General features: G+C 38.0%; 1 protein-coding gene across 1 annotated transcript in view; it reads left to right on the top strand.

The window, feature by feature from the left end:
• LOC121385456 (sorting nexin-4-like) overlaps positions 1-14,673 on the top strand; it is a 50,135-nt gene extending 35,462 nt beyond the window's left edge. Inside the window, exons 11-13 of the mRNA XM_041516143.1 lie at positions 4,170-4,327; positions 11,635-11,749; positions 14,302-14,673. Of these exons, the coding sequence (XP_041372077.1) occupies positions 4,170-4,327; positions 11,635-11,749; positions 14,302-14,349 (321 nt within the window). The 3' untranslated portion in view covers positions 14,350-14,673. The remainder of the gene's footprint in view (positions 1-4,169; positions 4,328-11,634; positions 11,750-14,301) is intronic.
• The last annotated feature ends 561 nt before the right edge of the window (positions 14,674-15,234 follow it).

Here is a 15,234-nt window from a genome sequence, read left to right as displayed (position 1 = left end):
GGTCTGCTGCGGTGTACGTACTAACAGTTTGTACTACTGTAGCGGTCTGCTGCGGTGTATGTACTATCAGTTTGTACTACTGTAGCGGTGTACGTACTAACAGTTTGTGCTACTGTAGCGGTGTATGTACTAACAGTTTGTACTACTGTAGCGGTGTACGTACTAACAGTTTGTACTACTGTAGCGGTGTATGTACTAACAGTTTGTACTACTGTAGCGGTGTATGTACTATCAGTTTGTACTACTGTAGCGGTGTATGTACTAACAGTTTGTACTACTGTAGCGGTCTGCTGCGGTGTACGTACTAACAGTTTGTACTACTGTAGCGGTCTGCTGCGGTGTATGTACTATCAGTTTGTACTACTGTAGCGGTGTATGTACTATCAGTTTGTACTACTGTAGCGGTGTACGTACTAACAGTTTGTACTACTGTAGCGGTCTGCTGCGGTGTACGTACTAACAGTTTGTGCTACTGTAGCAGTCTGCTGCGGTGTACGTACTAACAGTTTGTACTACTGTAGCGGTCTGCTGCGGTGTACATACTAACAGTTTGTGCTACTGTAGCAGTCTGCTGCGGTGTACGTACTAACAGTTTGTACTACTGTAGCGGTCTGCTGCGGTGTATGTACTATCAGTTTGTACTACTGTAGCGGTGTATGTACTAACAGTTTGTACTACTGTAGCGGTCTGCTGCAGTGTATGTACTAACAGTTTGTACTACTGTAGCGGTCTGCTGCGGTGTATGTACTATCAGTTTGTACTACTGTAGCGGTGTATGTACTAACAGTTTGTACTACTGTAGCGGTCTGCTGTGGTGTACGTACTAACAGTTTGTACTACTGTAGCGGTGTATGTACTAACAGTTTGTACTACTGTAGCGGTGTATGTACTATCAGTTTGTACTACTGTAGCGGTGTATGTACTAACAGTTTGTACTACTGTAGCGGTCTGCTGCGGTGTACGTACTAACAGTTTGTACTACTGTAGCGGTCTGCTGCGGTGTATGTACTATCAGTTTGTACTACTGTAGCGGTGTACGTACTAACAGTTTGTACTACTGTAGCGGTGTATGTACTAACAGTTTGTACTACTGTAGCGGTGTACGTACTAACAGTTTGTACTACTGTAGCGGTGTACGTACTAACAGTTTGTACTACTGTAGCGGTGTATGTACTATCAGTTTGTACTACTGTAGCGGTGTATGTACTAACAGTTTGTACTACTGTAGCGGTCTGCTGCGGTGTACGTACTAACAGTTTGTACTACTGTAGCGGTCTGCTGCGGTGTATGTACTATCAGTTTGTACTACTGTAGTGGTGTATGTACTATCAGTTTGTACTACTGTAGCGGTGTACGTACTAACAGTTTGTGCTACTGTAGCAGTCTGCTGCGGTGTACGTACTAACAGTTTGTACTACTGTAGCGGTCTGCTGCGGTGTACGTACTAACAGTTTGTGCTACTGTAGCAGTCTGCTGCGGTGTACGTACTAACAGTTTGTACTACTGTAGCGGTGTATGTACTATCAGTTTGTACTACTGTAGCGGTGTATGTACTATCAGTTTGTACTACTGTAGCGGTGTATGTACTATCAGTTTGTACTACTGTAGCGGTGTATGTACTAACAGTTTGTACTACTGTAGCAGTCTGCTGCGGTGTACGTACTAACAGTTTGTACTACTGTAGCGGTCTGCTGCGGTGTACGTACTAACAGTTTGTACTACTGTAGCGGTCTGCTGCGGTGTATGTACTATCAGTTTGTACTACTGTAGCGGTGTATGTACTAACAGTTTGTACTACTGTAGCGGTCTGCTGCGGTGTACGTACTAACAGTTTGTGCTACTGTAGCGGTCTGCTGCGGTGTACGTACTAACAGTTTGTGCTACTGTAGCGGTCTGCTGCGGTGTACGTACTAACAGTTTGTACTACTGTAGCAGTCTGCTGCGGTGTACGTACTAACAGTTTGTACTACTGTAGCGGTCTGCTGCGGTGTACGTACTAACAGTTTGTGCTACTGTAGCAGTCTGCTGCGGTGTACGTACTAACAGTTTGTACTACTGTAGCGGTCTGCTGTGGTGTACCTACTTGCAGTTTGTACTACTGTAGTGGTCTGCTGCGGTGTATGTACTAGCAGTTTGTACTACTGTAGCAGTGTATCTACTAACCGTTTGTACTACTGTAGTGGTCTTCTGCGGTGTATGTACTAACAGTTTCTACTACTGTAGCGGTCTGCTGCAGTGTACATACTAACAGTTTGTACTACTGTAGCGGTCTGCTGCGGTGTATGTACTAACAGTTTGTACTACTGTAGCATTGTATGTACTAACAGTTTGTACTACTGTAGCGGTCTGCTGCAATGTATGTACTAACAGTTTGTACTACTGTAGCGGTCTGCTGCGGTGTATGTACTAACAGTTTGTACTACTGTAGCGGTCTGCTGCGGTGTATGTACTAACAGTTTGTACTACTGTAGCGGTCTGCTGCGGTGTATGTACTAACAGTTTGTACTACTGTAGCGGTGTATGTACTATCAGTTTGTACTACTGTAGTGGTCTTCTGTGGTGTACCTACTAACAGTTTGTACTACTGTAGCGGTCTGCTGCGGTGTACCTACTAACAGTATGTACTACTGTAGCAGTGTACGTACTAACAGTTTGTACTACTGTAGCGGTGTATGTACTATCAGTTTGTACTACTGTAGCGGTCTGCTGTGGTGTATGTACTAACAGTTTGTACTACTGTAGCGGTGTATGTACTAACAGTTTGTACTACTGTAGCAGTGTATGTACTAACAGTTTGTACTACTGTAGCGGTCTTCTGTGGTGTACCTACTAACAGTTTGTACTACTGTAGCGGTCTTCTGTGGTGTACCTACTAACAGTTTGTACTACTGTAGCAGTGTATGTACTAACAGTTTGTACTACTGTAGCAGTGTATGTACTAACAGTTTGTACTACTGTAGCGGTCTTCTTAGGTGTACCTACTAACAGTTTGTACTACTGTAGCGGTGTACGTACTAACAGTTTGTACTGTAGTGGTGTACGTACTAACAGTTTGTACTACTGTAGCGGTGTACCTACTAACAGTTTGTGCTACTGTAGGGGTGTACCTACTAACAGTTTGTACGGCTGTAGCTGTGTACCTACTAACAGTTTGTACTGCTGTAGCTGTGTACCTACTAACAGTTTGTACTGCTGTAACGGTGTACCTACTAACAGTTTGTACTGCTGTAACGGTGTACCTACTAACAGTTTGTACTGCTGTAGCTGTGTACCTACTAACAGTTTGTACTGCTGTAGCTGTGTACCTACTAACAGTTTGTACTGCTGTAGCAGTGTACCTACTAACAGTTTGTACTACCAAGGTTCGCATATGCTTGAAAAGGCCCTAAATTTGAAGGGTGGCCCTATTTTGATAATCTAGCGCTAAAAAGCCCTATATTTGACAGGCAAGTTCACAAAAGACCCTAATTGGGCCATATAAGCCCTGAAATCGATAAGACATTTTTCTTCTTCCGGAAACATTAAATAAATTTCCAAAAATACATCGATATCTACATTCATTTGTTGATCTCTGTGCTCGCTCGAATGTTGGTGTGTAAACAATGCCAAAATTATACCAACGATTCATTCGTAAAACATCGTCGGTATTGCTCGTAAAAGGATTTATTCGTATCGTTTGGTGAGCGCATGATTGGTCATTCTAAAACGTTTGGGGAGCACATGATTGGTCATTCTAAAACGTTTGGGGAGCGCATGATTGGTCATTCTAAAATACTAATCAACAGTCTTAATCTCAGTGCAAACTAAAAAAAACCCCAGAATATTCTAAAATTATCTGAACTGAATCGGACATTTATGCCTACGTGGATTCTACGTATTTATGTTTATGAATGTTTACGACGGCCCACTCGACCACATCTCCCATTATTTTGTTGAGTTCGTAGGTCATTGCAAATGGTGGAAAGCATAGTTTTAGTCCCTAAATTTTACTTATATTGACCCTAAAAGCCCCTAAAAAGCCCCTGAATTTAGGTTTGATATTTCTGTATGAACCATGACTACTGTAGCGGTGTATGTACTAACAGTTTGTACTACTGTAGTGGTGTATGTACTAACAGTTTGTACTACTGTAGTGGTGTATGTACTAATAGTTTGTTTTAAACTCTCAGTCTCAGGGAAAGGCTCCTGGCAGTTTCTCTATCAGTGGGATGAAGAGTAAGATATTTGGCAACGACACGCCAGAGCAGCGAGATGAGAAAATTAAACAGCTTGATGAACAGATCCAGCAGGCTGAGGTCGAGTTACAGCAGACCAATGAAGAAACGGCGTAAGTTGAAACAGCACACCTTTGAGATTTTAATATTTGCATGAGTTTGGTCTAATATGGGTTATGCCAAAACAAATTCAGGTAACCCATTTGGTAACCCATGATGTCATTAGTTTAGTGCACGAATGAAAAATGGGTTATGCAAACTATACTTACGTGAGCCATGTGCAAATGAAACTATCGCTCTCGCAATTTTCAGAAGCCTGAATAGACCAATCAGAAATGGCATAAGTTTAAACAGACCAATCAGAAACAGTGTAAGTTTAAATGTAGCAATCAGAAACAGTGTAATTTTAAACAGACCAATTGGAAACAGTGTAAATTTGAACAGACCCATAAAGACATTGCATAAGTTTAAAAAGGCCAATCAGAAGAATCAGCATAAATGTAAAAGATACCAATGAAAAAACTGTAAGTTTTAACAGACCTATTAGAAAAGTTTAAACAGACCAGTTACAAATTGTGTAAGTTTAAATAGCCTTATTAAAACAGTGTTAGTTTTAGATAGACCAAGGTAGAATTTGTGTAACTTTAAACAGACCTAACAGAAACAGTGTTAGGTAATTCCAGCGAAAACCTCTCTATAGTACAAAGGTCCAATGGTCCGAAGGTTCAATAGTCTGAAGGTTCAGTAGTCCAAAGGTTCATTGATCCGAAACACTGTACTCCATGAACATACACTGTACATGTGTAAGCTAACATTTTACTATGTCTAATATGTGTATGGTATAAATAGGGCGTTATACATGTATGTTGACATATATTTTATTCTCAAAGTTTTGTAACAGCATTGTTTCAGTTGAATTCGTAGTGTTGCTTAATTTACGATGACAGTGCATGTAACTGTTAGAATAATCCAGTGTCAAGCCGATTTTTAATTGTCAGTCGGAGTTGTAATTTTACTAACTAGTAAAAGTTGAAAAGTAACAGATCTCAACAGACAACACTGCTTCAGGGATCATGGGCATATACAGCCACAAAAGCAGTACGAATATACATGTATGACTTATGAATCACGTGTCTGACTCAAAAACAAAACAAAGAATTGTACAAAATCTACATATACTTTCATGAAAACAAATGCTTCCCTGTTGTGGGCAGAACTCTGGTGAAGTCAGAGGCTGTTCAGCAGCACACAGAGGAAATCCTCCAAACTCTGGAAGGAAAAAGTTACTCACACTCGAAGATAGGGTATAGCTCGCCTCAAACAGTCTTACAATAATGGGCAGTGTACGTTGAATGACTATTGGACAGCAGTACCTGTAGTGAAGTGTCTTTGGGCTAAAAATATTTTAAACTGTTGAACAGTGTAGATCGTGCTGGACGTTTTTTGTGTTGTAGTCCTTGTTAAAGCTGCAGTATCCAATACCATGGTACATGTATAACATTGATTACTAAATGAAAATGCAGGCATAACTGCACTTTTACGTTTTTGACGATATCTGTTGATAGAGTAGACAGGTGTAATAAAGGTGCAGTTGTGCTTTTATTTTGTATTAGTATTCGACATTATAACATTGAAACTGGATATAGGAACTTTAACTGTTGTATTTCAATAAAGTTATTTTAATTAAAAACTCAACATTTATTTTTTGTTAACTCATGTATTATACTGCTGGCCTATCCAGGTGTGGCCTGTATTATATTACTGACCTATCCAGGTGTGGCTTATGTTTTCAAATATACACTCTTAAAAAGGAGCATTCTTTTTGTTACATTATTTATTTGATTATAGAATAATAGCATCACCAAGCGTTTAAATCTTGACCACTGAAGAATGTTCTGGATAAACAGAGAATACTACATGAATGATCGTTACATACCTTTTAGCTTCAAACCGTATGTAAGGAGCAGGGCTTGCGCTGTCGTTCGCCAAAATCGCCAATTGCGGAAAGAATTTTCGGTTTGGCGAAAACATTTGCGAAAGATTTTTTTTCCATCCCGATTTTTAGAACCAAACATGTTCAACCAGTTTTGTTCAGTGGATCCGCCTCGCGGTGTGAATAAGCGTTATTTGCATGTCCACGTGGCCAGTCTACTATTCAGCAGCGTACTGCCAGCTGCTTGTCGTAAAGCTACAAAACGCTATTAAATAAAATGAAATACTGTTTAAGACATGTTGCATTGTTGATACTAAATGTTTGATTACTATCGACTACAAGTTTTAATCTTTATTAGTCATGTTTTGTCATACCAGTTAATGTTATAAATCTAGGTCACATGGTTGAGTTCATTTCCACGAAGTGGCACCCACCCATGAGGAATACATATTGTTTCTCACTTATGTACAATCATTATTAGTTAAAACTTTCTATGTTTACAGATTATATTTCAAACATATTAAATGGCGAAATTATCATTCATTTGTGCTATATCTACTGATATAATACTAACGCCGACACGATACATACCTCCGCCACATGCACAGAAATACAAAACTTGAAACCGGCATGAAACTGAAAATGTTTTTTTTTCCCCCACTTGTGAAAGACTGTCGCATGCCAGTGTTTTGATAGCAATAACATAAAGACGTTTCCTTTGTCTTTATGTTGGGTGACTGGCTATAACCTTGAGTTGGACACCATACTAATTATGAATAGTATTCAGTTATAAATCATACCGGTAAGTTAGGAGGGTAGTTACAAAACGAGGTCATGGCGTAGGGTATGATCAAGAGTTACGCACTTTTAATTTTTGGTGTTTTTTTTCATAAAATAAAACAACCAGTCTGGCCATTTTGTGTCTTTAAAATATGATTTTTCTATTATATACTCTTCAAAAGAAGAAACGCAAAACCACATTGTCGTAACATTTGGAGAATTGATTTCATTATTGAATGGTGAGTCCGATAATTACCAAATGTTGCAGGATTGTTCACAATTCACTCTAGTCCATTTGAGTAAGTGATAGGACACACCACCAAGGTCAAGGTCATCTGGAGTCAATACCGGGTGTGGCCTCCGCGTGTGTTGACAACTGCCTGGCACCGCCTGCCCATTGAAGCAACCAGAGTACGGATGACGTCCCGGGGGATGGTGGCCCACTCGGCCTGCAAGGCTGCTGCCAGCTCGGGCAGGGTCTGGGGCTGTGGTTGTCGCAGTCGGAGGATCTGGTCAATGTAGCCCTGTGCATTCAGGTTGCCCTGCACGTGGACCAGGTCAGTTCTGCCAGTGTGTGAGATGGCTGCCCACACCATGACACTACCCCCGCCGAATCTGTCCACTTCCTGCACGCAGTTTGCCGCATAACGTTCACCACGACGCCTATACACGCGACATCTTCCATCATGACGTCGGAGCAGAAATCGGGACTCGTCACTGAACCACACCTGTCTCCATCGCAGTTGAGGCCATTGTCGATGAATCTGGCACCACTGCAGTCGGAGTCGACGGTGTTGTGGTGTTAAGATGACACCTCGAACTGGACGTCTGGCACGAATTCCTACCTCACGTAGGCGGTTCCGTACGGTCTGGTCGGATATCCTGCGCAAACCTGGTATTGCTGCGGCTGTGGAGGTGGCAGTAGTCAATCGTTCCCGAAGGTGGCGTACCCGGATGTAGCGGTCCTGCCCGGGGGTAGTGACCCGTGGTCGACCGGATCTAGGGAGGTCACGTGTTGATCCATGTTGCTGGTAACGGTCCCACAGTCTGGAGATGGTGCTTGGGGACACATGGAATGCCCTGGCAACGGCCGTTCTGGATTCGCCTGCGTCTAGTCGGCCGATGGCATTGTTTCTCTGCGGTTCACTGAGACGTGGCATGTCCTGGATTGTCAACTGTCGGCCAGATACAGAGGCCAGGCAAGCGGACACCCTGCACTTTTATACTGTCGGTGTTCATGTTGCACGTGCAGACAACGCACGTGCAGTGGTGACATGGTTTGCACGTGGCTGCGTTTTTGCGAATATTCACATTTTGGAACTTTATTGTACAGTAGCTGCGTTTTATCGAATGTAACCGTGGGAATGTGTTTGGGACATGCAATGACCTTATATTCACAAAGCATGAACCGGTAGGAAGCATAAAATCGGAGTTATAACCCATTTGTACCCTTTTGTGTTTCTTTTTTTGAAGAGTATATATACAACAATACATCTATTACCAAAGACATTAAAGATACATGCCCACAGGCCTGTGGCATTGGAACAATATCTGGAGGGGGTAGCACAGTCTCTGGTGGGACTATTGAGTTTTATCTTTATATAAAGCAGAAAAGAAAAAAGATAACCAAAATAAGAACAGAAAATCTAATGTTTATAAATTTATAATGTTGGTAAAATTAATGCCTGTGACAGGGAAAGAAGGAAGTGTGTGGGAGACAATTGTTAAAGAACTTTAGAGGGGCGAATATTGTCATCATATCAAAACATAACGTGGGCAGGGTTACACAAAAAGTCAGATCTTACATTATGTAATTGTTGAACGTCTCCATATTTGGACATTTATAAACTTCTTTTGTCATTTTCAAATTATTTTGATGTTTCATCATATTTATAAAAAAATTGTAATAAAAACAAAAGGGCACTGGGTCCTGTTCTGGACCTCATTTATTCCAGCATTTTGCAAACTATCTTGAAAGCTCGGATACTGAATGATATAAGTTGTTAGGCTATTAAATATGTAAACATTATGTACCGGTACTTACATTTCACACTTTTGGTGCAAAAATATATGTATAGTGTATATCTTAGTCCGGTGAATCTTTTTGGGAACATGTATATTGGATCAAAATTCACTTGATTCTTTCAAATTACAGAGAAACATACAATTTATATCATTCTTTGATGCATACAAAAAGTAAAATTGTCTCTTTTGTGATATACCACTCGTGATGCACCGACTTCAATGAGGCCATCCACGTGGATCGACCCTAGACTGATCGCACATCATACAAGTGCTTTACTACTGGGCTACAGCCAGCCCTAGACATCAGCAGCATTTCATTATTAGATTACAAGACATAAACTGAATAATAAGTACATTTTAGCATATACATTTGTACTATATTATCATAAAGAACGAGATTAAAAATAAAATCTTTTGACTGAAATGCAAATATGTTACTGGCGAATATATATTTAGATTGGTGAAAGAAATTGAAGATTGGCGAATTTTTTGGCGAACAAAAATAGCAACCCAGGTAAGGAGCCAACATTGGTGTTGCCTGGGGATGGGGAAGGGGGACTGTGCTCTCCCCAAGCACACCTCTTTTGATTTTCCAAACACATTATGTTTGTCTGTCACCCTATTAACATGGGGCCGTGTTGTAGCTCTGTGGTACAGCGCTCATCTGCTGCAAGATCAATCCCCCTCAGTGAGCTATTTTTTATTCCAACCAGTGCTCCACAACTGGTGTAACAAAGGCTGTGGTATGTAATATCCTGTCTGTGGGATGCTGAATATAAAAGATGCCTTGCTGTTAACTGAAAAGAGTAGCCCATGAAGTGGCGACAGCTGGTTTCCTGTTTCAATATCTGTATGGTCCTTAACCATATTCCTGATGCCATATAACCGTAAATAAAATGTGTCGAGTACGTTGTTAAATAACATATTTCTTTCGTTCCCTATTAACAGTCTCAAAAACAATGTGGTTGACCAGCCATGATATTGTGGTCCCCCACCAATATAAAATCCTGGCTACGCCAGTGGGAGCAAATGTGAGATGAATACAGTTGTAAACGAAATGCAAGATAAATTGTATGTAACTGACATGAGAGCTGGAGACATGAGTGTACATGTAGAATTCTTTTTCTGATATATTTTTTTCTGTAAAATAGAGGTTTAAGAGAAATTAAAATGTATTTTGATCCAAGTTATATAAGGCGCTCGCGTTTACGTGATAATCATTGTTGACTTGTACATCATCTGACAATAGAAATCGACATGTGTAGCCTTAATCTCAGTGGTTGGTTTGGATTGATGTTTAAGAAGCCAATCAGATGTCTTTAAACTGATATCCAATATGTATCATATCGTCGTGTAATATAACATATATCTTACACTGGGCCTGAATATTGTGTCTGTTATGGACGTGGTATAACCGTTACAGACGTGGCATTGTGCAAACGACTTCATTTGTTTATTTTTTTTATTTATACACATAAATGAAAGAAAATATCATAAAGACTTGCTTAAAAGGACTATTCCTGAGTTTGCAACAATTATAATGTGTTTGGCAAATGTAACCGTTGTGTTTATTAATATACATGTATGTATATATTTTAGCTCAGAAAATGAATACCTGTGTATTTAATACATTTTTGATAATTATAATGTTTGTTAATAGCTCGATCAATATTGATTTTTGTTAACAATAATGTTTTACATTAACATTTACATTTTTACTTTTTCTTCCAGTAGCTAAACAATATGTGTTCATGCCAATTACATGTACATGTTTCTTTAATTAATTTCATGTAATTAAATAAAATAAATCTAAAATGTAAATCTTAAAAATGCATTAATCAGTTTTAAAAAATTAAAAAGAGCCTTTGATTTGAAATATTTATCTTACATGTACATGTATGTATAATAATTATTTAAATGTGTTTATTTTTCCAAAAGTCATATCATTGTCTGTTATCAAGTACCAGTTGCTTTTGCACAGGTCAAGTAGGATATCATTTTGTTTGACTGGCAGCCATCTTTGTTGCAGTGAGGTAGTACAAGTACACCAGCCTTCATACATACATTTTAATCAACTATTTTCAGAGCAAGACACTTTATTTTTAATGGTTATTTGTAAATTATATATTGACTAGAAAAGAAACCCCATAGCATTTTTACGATGTCGTAAATTTGCGGGTTCGGTGCAGGATCCATACGGGACCTAGGGTCACTGTTGCCCATACAAAGGGAATCAAGTGCTGTGATTGGATGAAATACTTTACCTGTCATTGAGATTACCAGCAAGATGCTGAAACTTTTATACATGTACCGGTACCATTTAAAAAAAATATATTAAATTTAAAAATTTAAAAATCGAAATAAAATAGAATAGAATAGATGTTTAATGACACCTCAGAACGAAAAATACATCGGCTATTGGGTGTCAAATGATGGTAAATGTAAAAATGTAGTAAATGTCAACATCAATATTAAAATTCAACAGTTAAATAAAAACACAATGTAAAGAACTGTGCAAAGAAAATCAAAATAAACCACAGCCGATACATAAATTGGAAAACATGCATCAAACGTGGGCCTAAGACTGATTTTTGTGAACCTCGATTAATTGTCCCATCCCAACAGGAGAGACACTCATAAAAACTGCATATGGACTACTGTAGTGTTTTTTTCTGTTTTCAGGAAGTTTGTTGAAGCAGCGCTTAGAGATACTGAAAGATTCAAGAGGCAGAAGGCGAAAGACTTGCAAGAAATTTTTACCAATTTTGCAATTATGCAGATAAAAGAATGCAAAAAGGTTTGTTTAAAAAAACCCACATCTTTTAGTGCCTGGAAATTGCATTTTTAAAATGTCTATTTAGAAATACATTTTTGGTTCAATTTTGAAGTAATCAGTATTCGCGCACCTAAGAACAAACAGTAAATTGAACATTTGTAACCAAAAAGAAATTTAAACAAATGTTTTGTTAATATTTACTGCCAAATTCATTTGTCAAAGCAAGTTTTTAAATAGAACCAACTTTGTAAAATATTATTTAGTTCAACTTATTTTTGTGCTTATATCCAATTAAGGTTCAAGTACCCTGTCCTTGGCACACACCTCAGCTATCTGGGCTGTCTGTTCAGGACTTGTTAGTAGGTAGTGAGAGAAAAAGAGTGTGTACTGTAGTGGTCTTACCTACCCATTGAGTAAAACTTGCTCTGGGTGGGGGCCGACACCAGGCTGTGAACCCAGTACCTACCAGCCTGATGGATTAACCACGACACCACCGAGGCCGGTGTAACGAATAACATTCTTGTTAAATGTTTGACAATTTCTTGTTAAATGTTTGACAATTTCCGTCTCTGGACCCTTATATTTGGTATTGGAGAAAACAAATATTTTACTCATGAAAAAAACCCAAATAATGTAAATCACTTATTAAAATGTGTTTAATTTTAGACATATTCTGTTAACGGACCAGGGAAGTGTTGTTTTATCATTTGTTGATAAATGACGTCACTGGTTCACTCGTGCTCTTGCAAGCTTTAGAAACAATGTGACATGCGCGACTATTGATTACTCTACGATTGATGTAATTGTTAATCATATCACGTGAATAGCACATTTAAAATGAAATGGTTTATTTATTTATTAGTCCACTGCCTGTCCAACTGGAGGTTTCCTCCATCCTGTCTGTCTGTCTGTCTGTCCATCTGTTCCACATATAGTTTTCTGGATGGGTTTTTTCACAATACCTCAAGATATTGAGCTGAAGTTTTGTGTATAGCCTTACCATGTTGTTACAGATCAAGTTTCACTTTCATGGCCATTTTTGACAGAGTTACAGAGACATAGGAACTACGAAAATTGGTTGGGGCAATGTATTGCTTTAGCAGTACTCTCAAAATGTTTGTTTATTGTGTAACGTTTATTAATTTACCTTTATTCTAAAAAAAAAATCTAGAATTGAATTACACAATGTAGTTGCCATGTACATATCATGGATGGACCAGTTTCGGTGAACATAAGCATTCGGTTCTAAAGCATATCAGTGTTTATAAACAGACAGTTGTGATTCAAATACTTACCTTTTTATTAGTATTTCTACACTTTACATGACCACTAAACTGGCCAAGTTCATTGCACGTGCATGATACATTTAGTGGTTTAGCTTACAGCAAAAACTTTCCAACACAATTTTTTTCAGTGTTTTATCAAAATGTATGTTGTTCAACAAAACATGCACTTATTTTAAATATTTTAAAGCAAATTACAAAATGGAGCCCTCGAGAACCAATGTTAACAGACAACATTTTAGGAAAACGAATATGACAATTATGATGTCTTGCAATCGTGTTATAAGTTGAGCAAATGAATGGTTATAATGGTAAAATTGTTTGGTTAAAAACTATCAGCTGCATTCTGAGTTTTTATAAATATATAAACAGGTATCCAAAAAGATATTTATGTTAAAACATATAGTTTTAAAATTAAGTTAGTCTTTCAAATTACAGTCTTTGAAAATCATAGAAAAAAGGTATTAAGAAATGTACCGTCTCTACGAGTGGGTAAAGTTCAATCTTCCTTTCTTTGCTCATTTTAACTTTATTTTTACGAACATTTCTGTGAATATGACAAACATTTGTTTGCTTTCTCCATGCAAAAGTCAAATTCATAAAAAAATATTCAAATGTACGTAGATGCACACAAACAATGCAACCACCGAAACAGGAACCTCATGTTGTAAATGATATAGATAACTCTAGTGAGCTAGAACATTCAGAAATTATTCAGGTTTCAGGATGTAGCAGCAATAAGAATAACAAATGAGGGTACTGTAGGGTTTTTATGGATTGTAAAATGAAGTTTGCATGTGTCATTCTCCAGGCCTAGAAAGTCATGGAATTTTCAGTTTGGTCATGGAAAATGGTAATTATTTAAAGATTATTTTTTCCCTCTTTCAATTAATAGAAGAGAGGCAATTTGTATCAAAATGTGTTGAAGATTGCCAAAAAATCTTCGAAATTCCTATAAGAAAGGTCTTTAAAATAGATGGAATTTGGTTTGTAGTAAATTCAACCTCTACAATTGGCAATGCTGTGGCGATTGCCGCAGAGTTTTTAAGTCTTAGCAGCACGTTTTTGGCTGTGGACTATATTTGTCTGTTTTGTCAATGGCATGTTTTTTTGCCATGGACATTTCCTTAATTGCAGTGGTTAAAATAATATGATCCCTATACTGGTGTTCTCAAGACAAATTTCTAGTCTGTTAGTTATTACAGCTTGCAGCTATGTTTATCTTTGACTCTTATATTAATGTGGTTTATTCCTATACCATGGACTTATTAAGACTTTTTCCATTTTCAGGGTATAGCAATATGGACAAGTGCTAAGGATTGTATGAGTAAGATTTGAATAGCACTCAACACGTAGACCACCATAAACTCCAGATAATAGCATTAGACTTGTTTAGTGACTTCAGTTCTTTTGAATGGCATTCCATCAACATCTACATTGGCTGGCATTATGAGGGTCTCATGCAGTTGACATGTTGTTTTTGTAATCGAGATAGGCTACATTAAAACAAACTGGCTTGCAAAGATAATCTCAATGTTTGAACACAATGAGTGCTGTAAACAAACAAAACCATATTATAGATGATAGATATAGACGAATCGGGAAAGAGTATTCCGTAATATATTGCAAAAAAGCTAATGCAGTAATTATATTTGACAAGTATTTATTTTATTGCATTTTCTTTGCCGAAGAGAAATTAATTTTCAAACAAATTTTTTTAAAATACTAACAATAATTTGGTTTCATCTTAATCAGTGAATAACTAATGCCACCCTTTCAACAGAATGTGAGTCACATTAGAGCACAGAAATGGAGGATATGGTGAAATAATTTCATTGGTTGTACCGTCAGTCACATTAATCAACTAAACTGACGTCCAAAAGAATCTATACCAAGACTGAGAGACTACTGAAGAAAACCCTAAACATGCTGCATGTTTAAAAGATATGTATTGATGAGAGTGGTGTTTTAGCAAGTTGTAAACAAAATTTAATTTCATAAAAGTCAAATCTTTTCGATTAATAATGTCACAAAGATACAACAGGGTCAAAATGAGATGATTCTTAATGTGACTGTCAAAACACGGGTCCAGTAACATTAAGTCATGTCTCTGAACAGTGACTAAACACTGGAGTAATAGTGAATATGTCCACCTCGTGCATCAGTGCATGCCACAACATGTCTCTGAACAGTGACTAAACACTGGAGTAATAGTGAATATGT

The sequence above is a fragment of the Gigantopelta aegis genome, chromosome 11 (assembly GCF_016097555.1).
Source record: "Gigantopelta aegis isolate Gae_Host chromosome 11, Gae_host_genome, whole genome shotgun sequence".
Lineage (NCBI taxonomy): Eukaryota > Metazoa > Mollusca > Gastropoda > Neomphalida > Peltospiridae > Gigantopelta > Gigantopelta aegis.
This window is presented reverse-complemented; position numbering and strand designations above follow the sequence as displayed.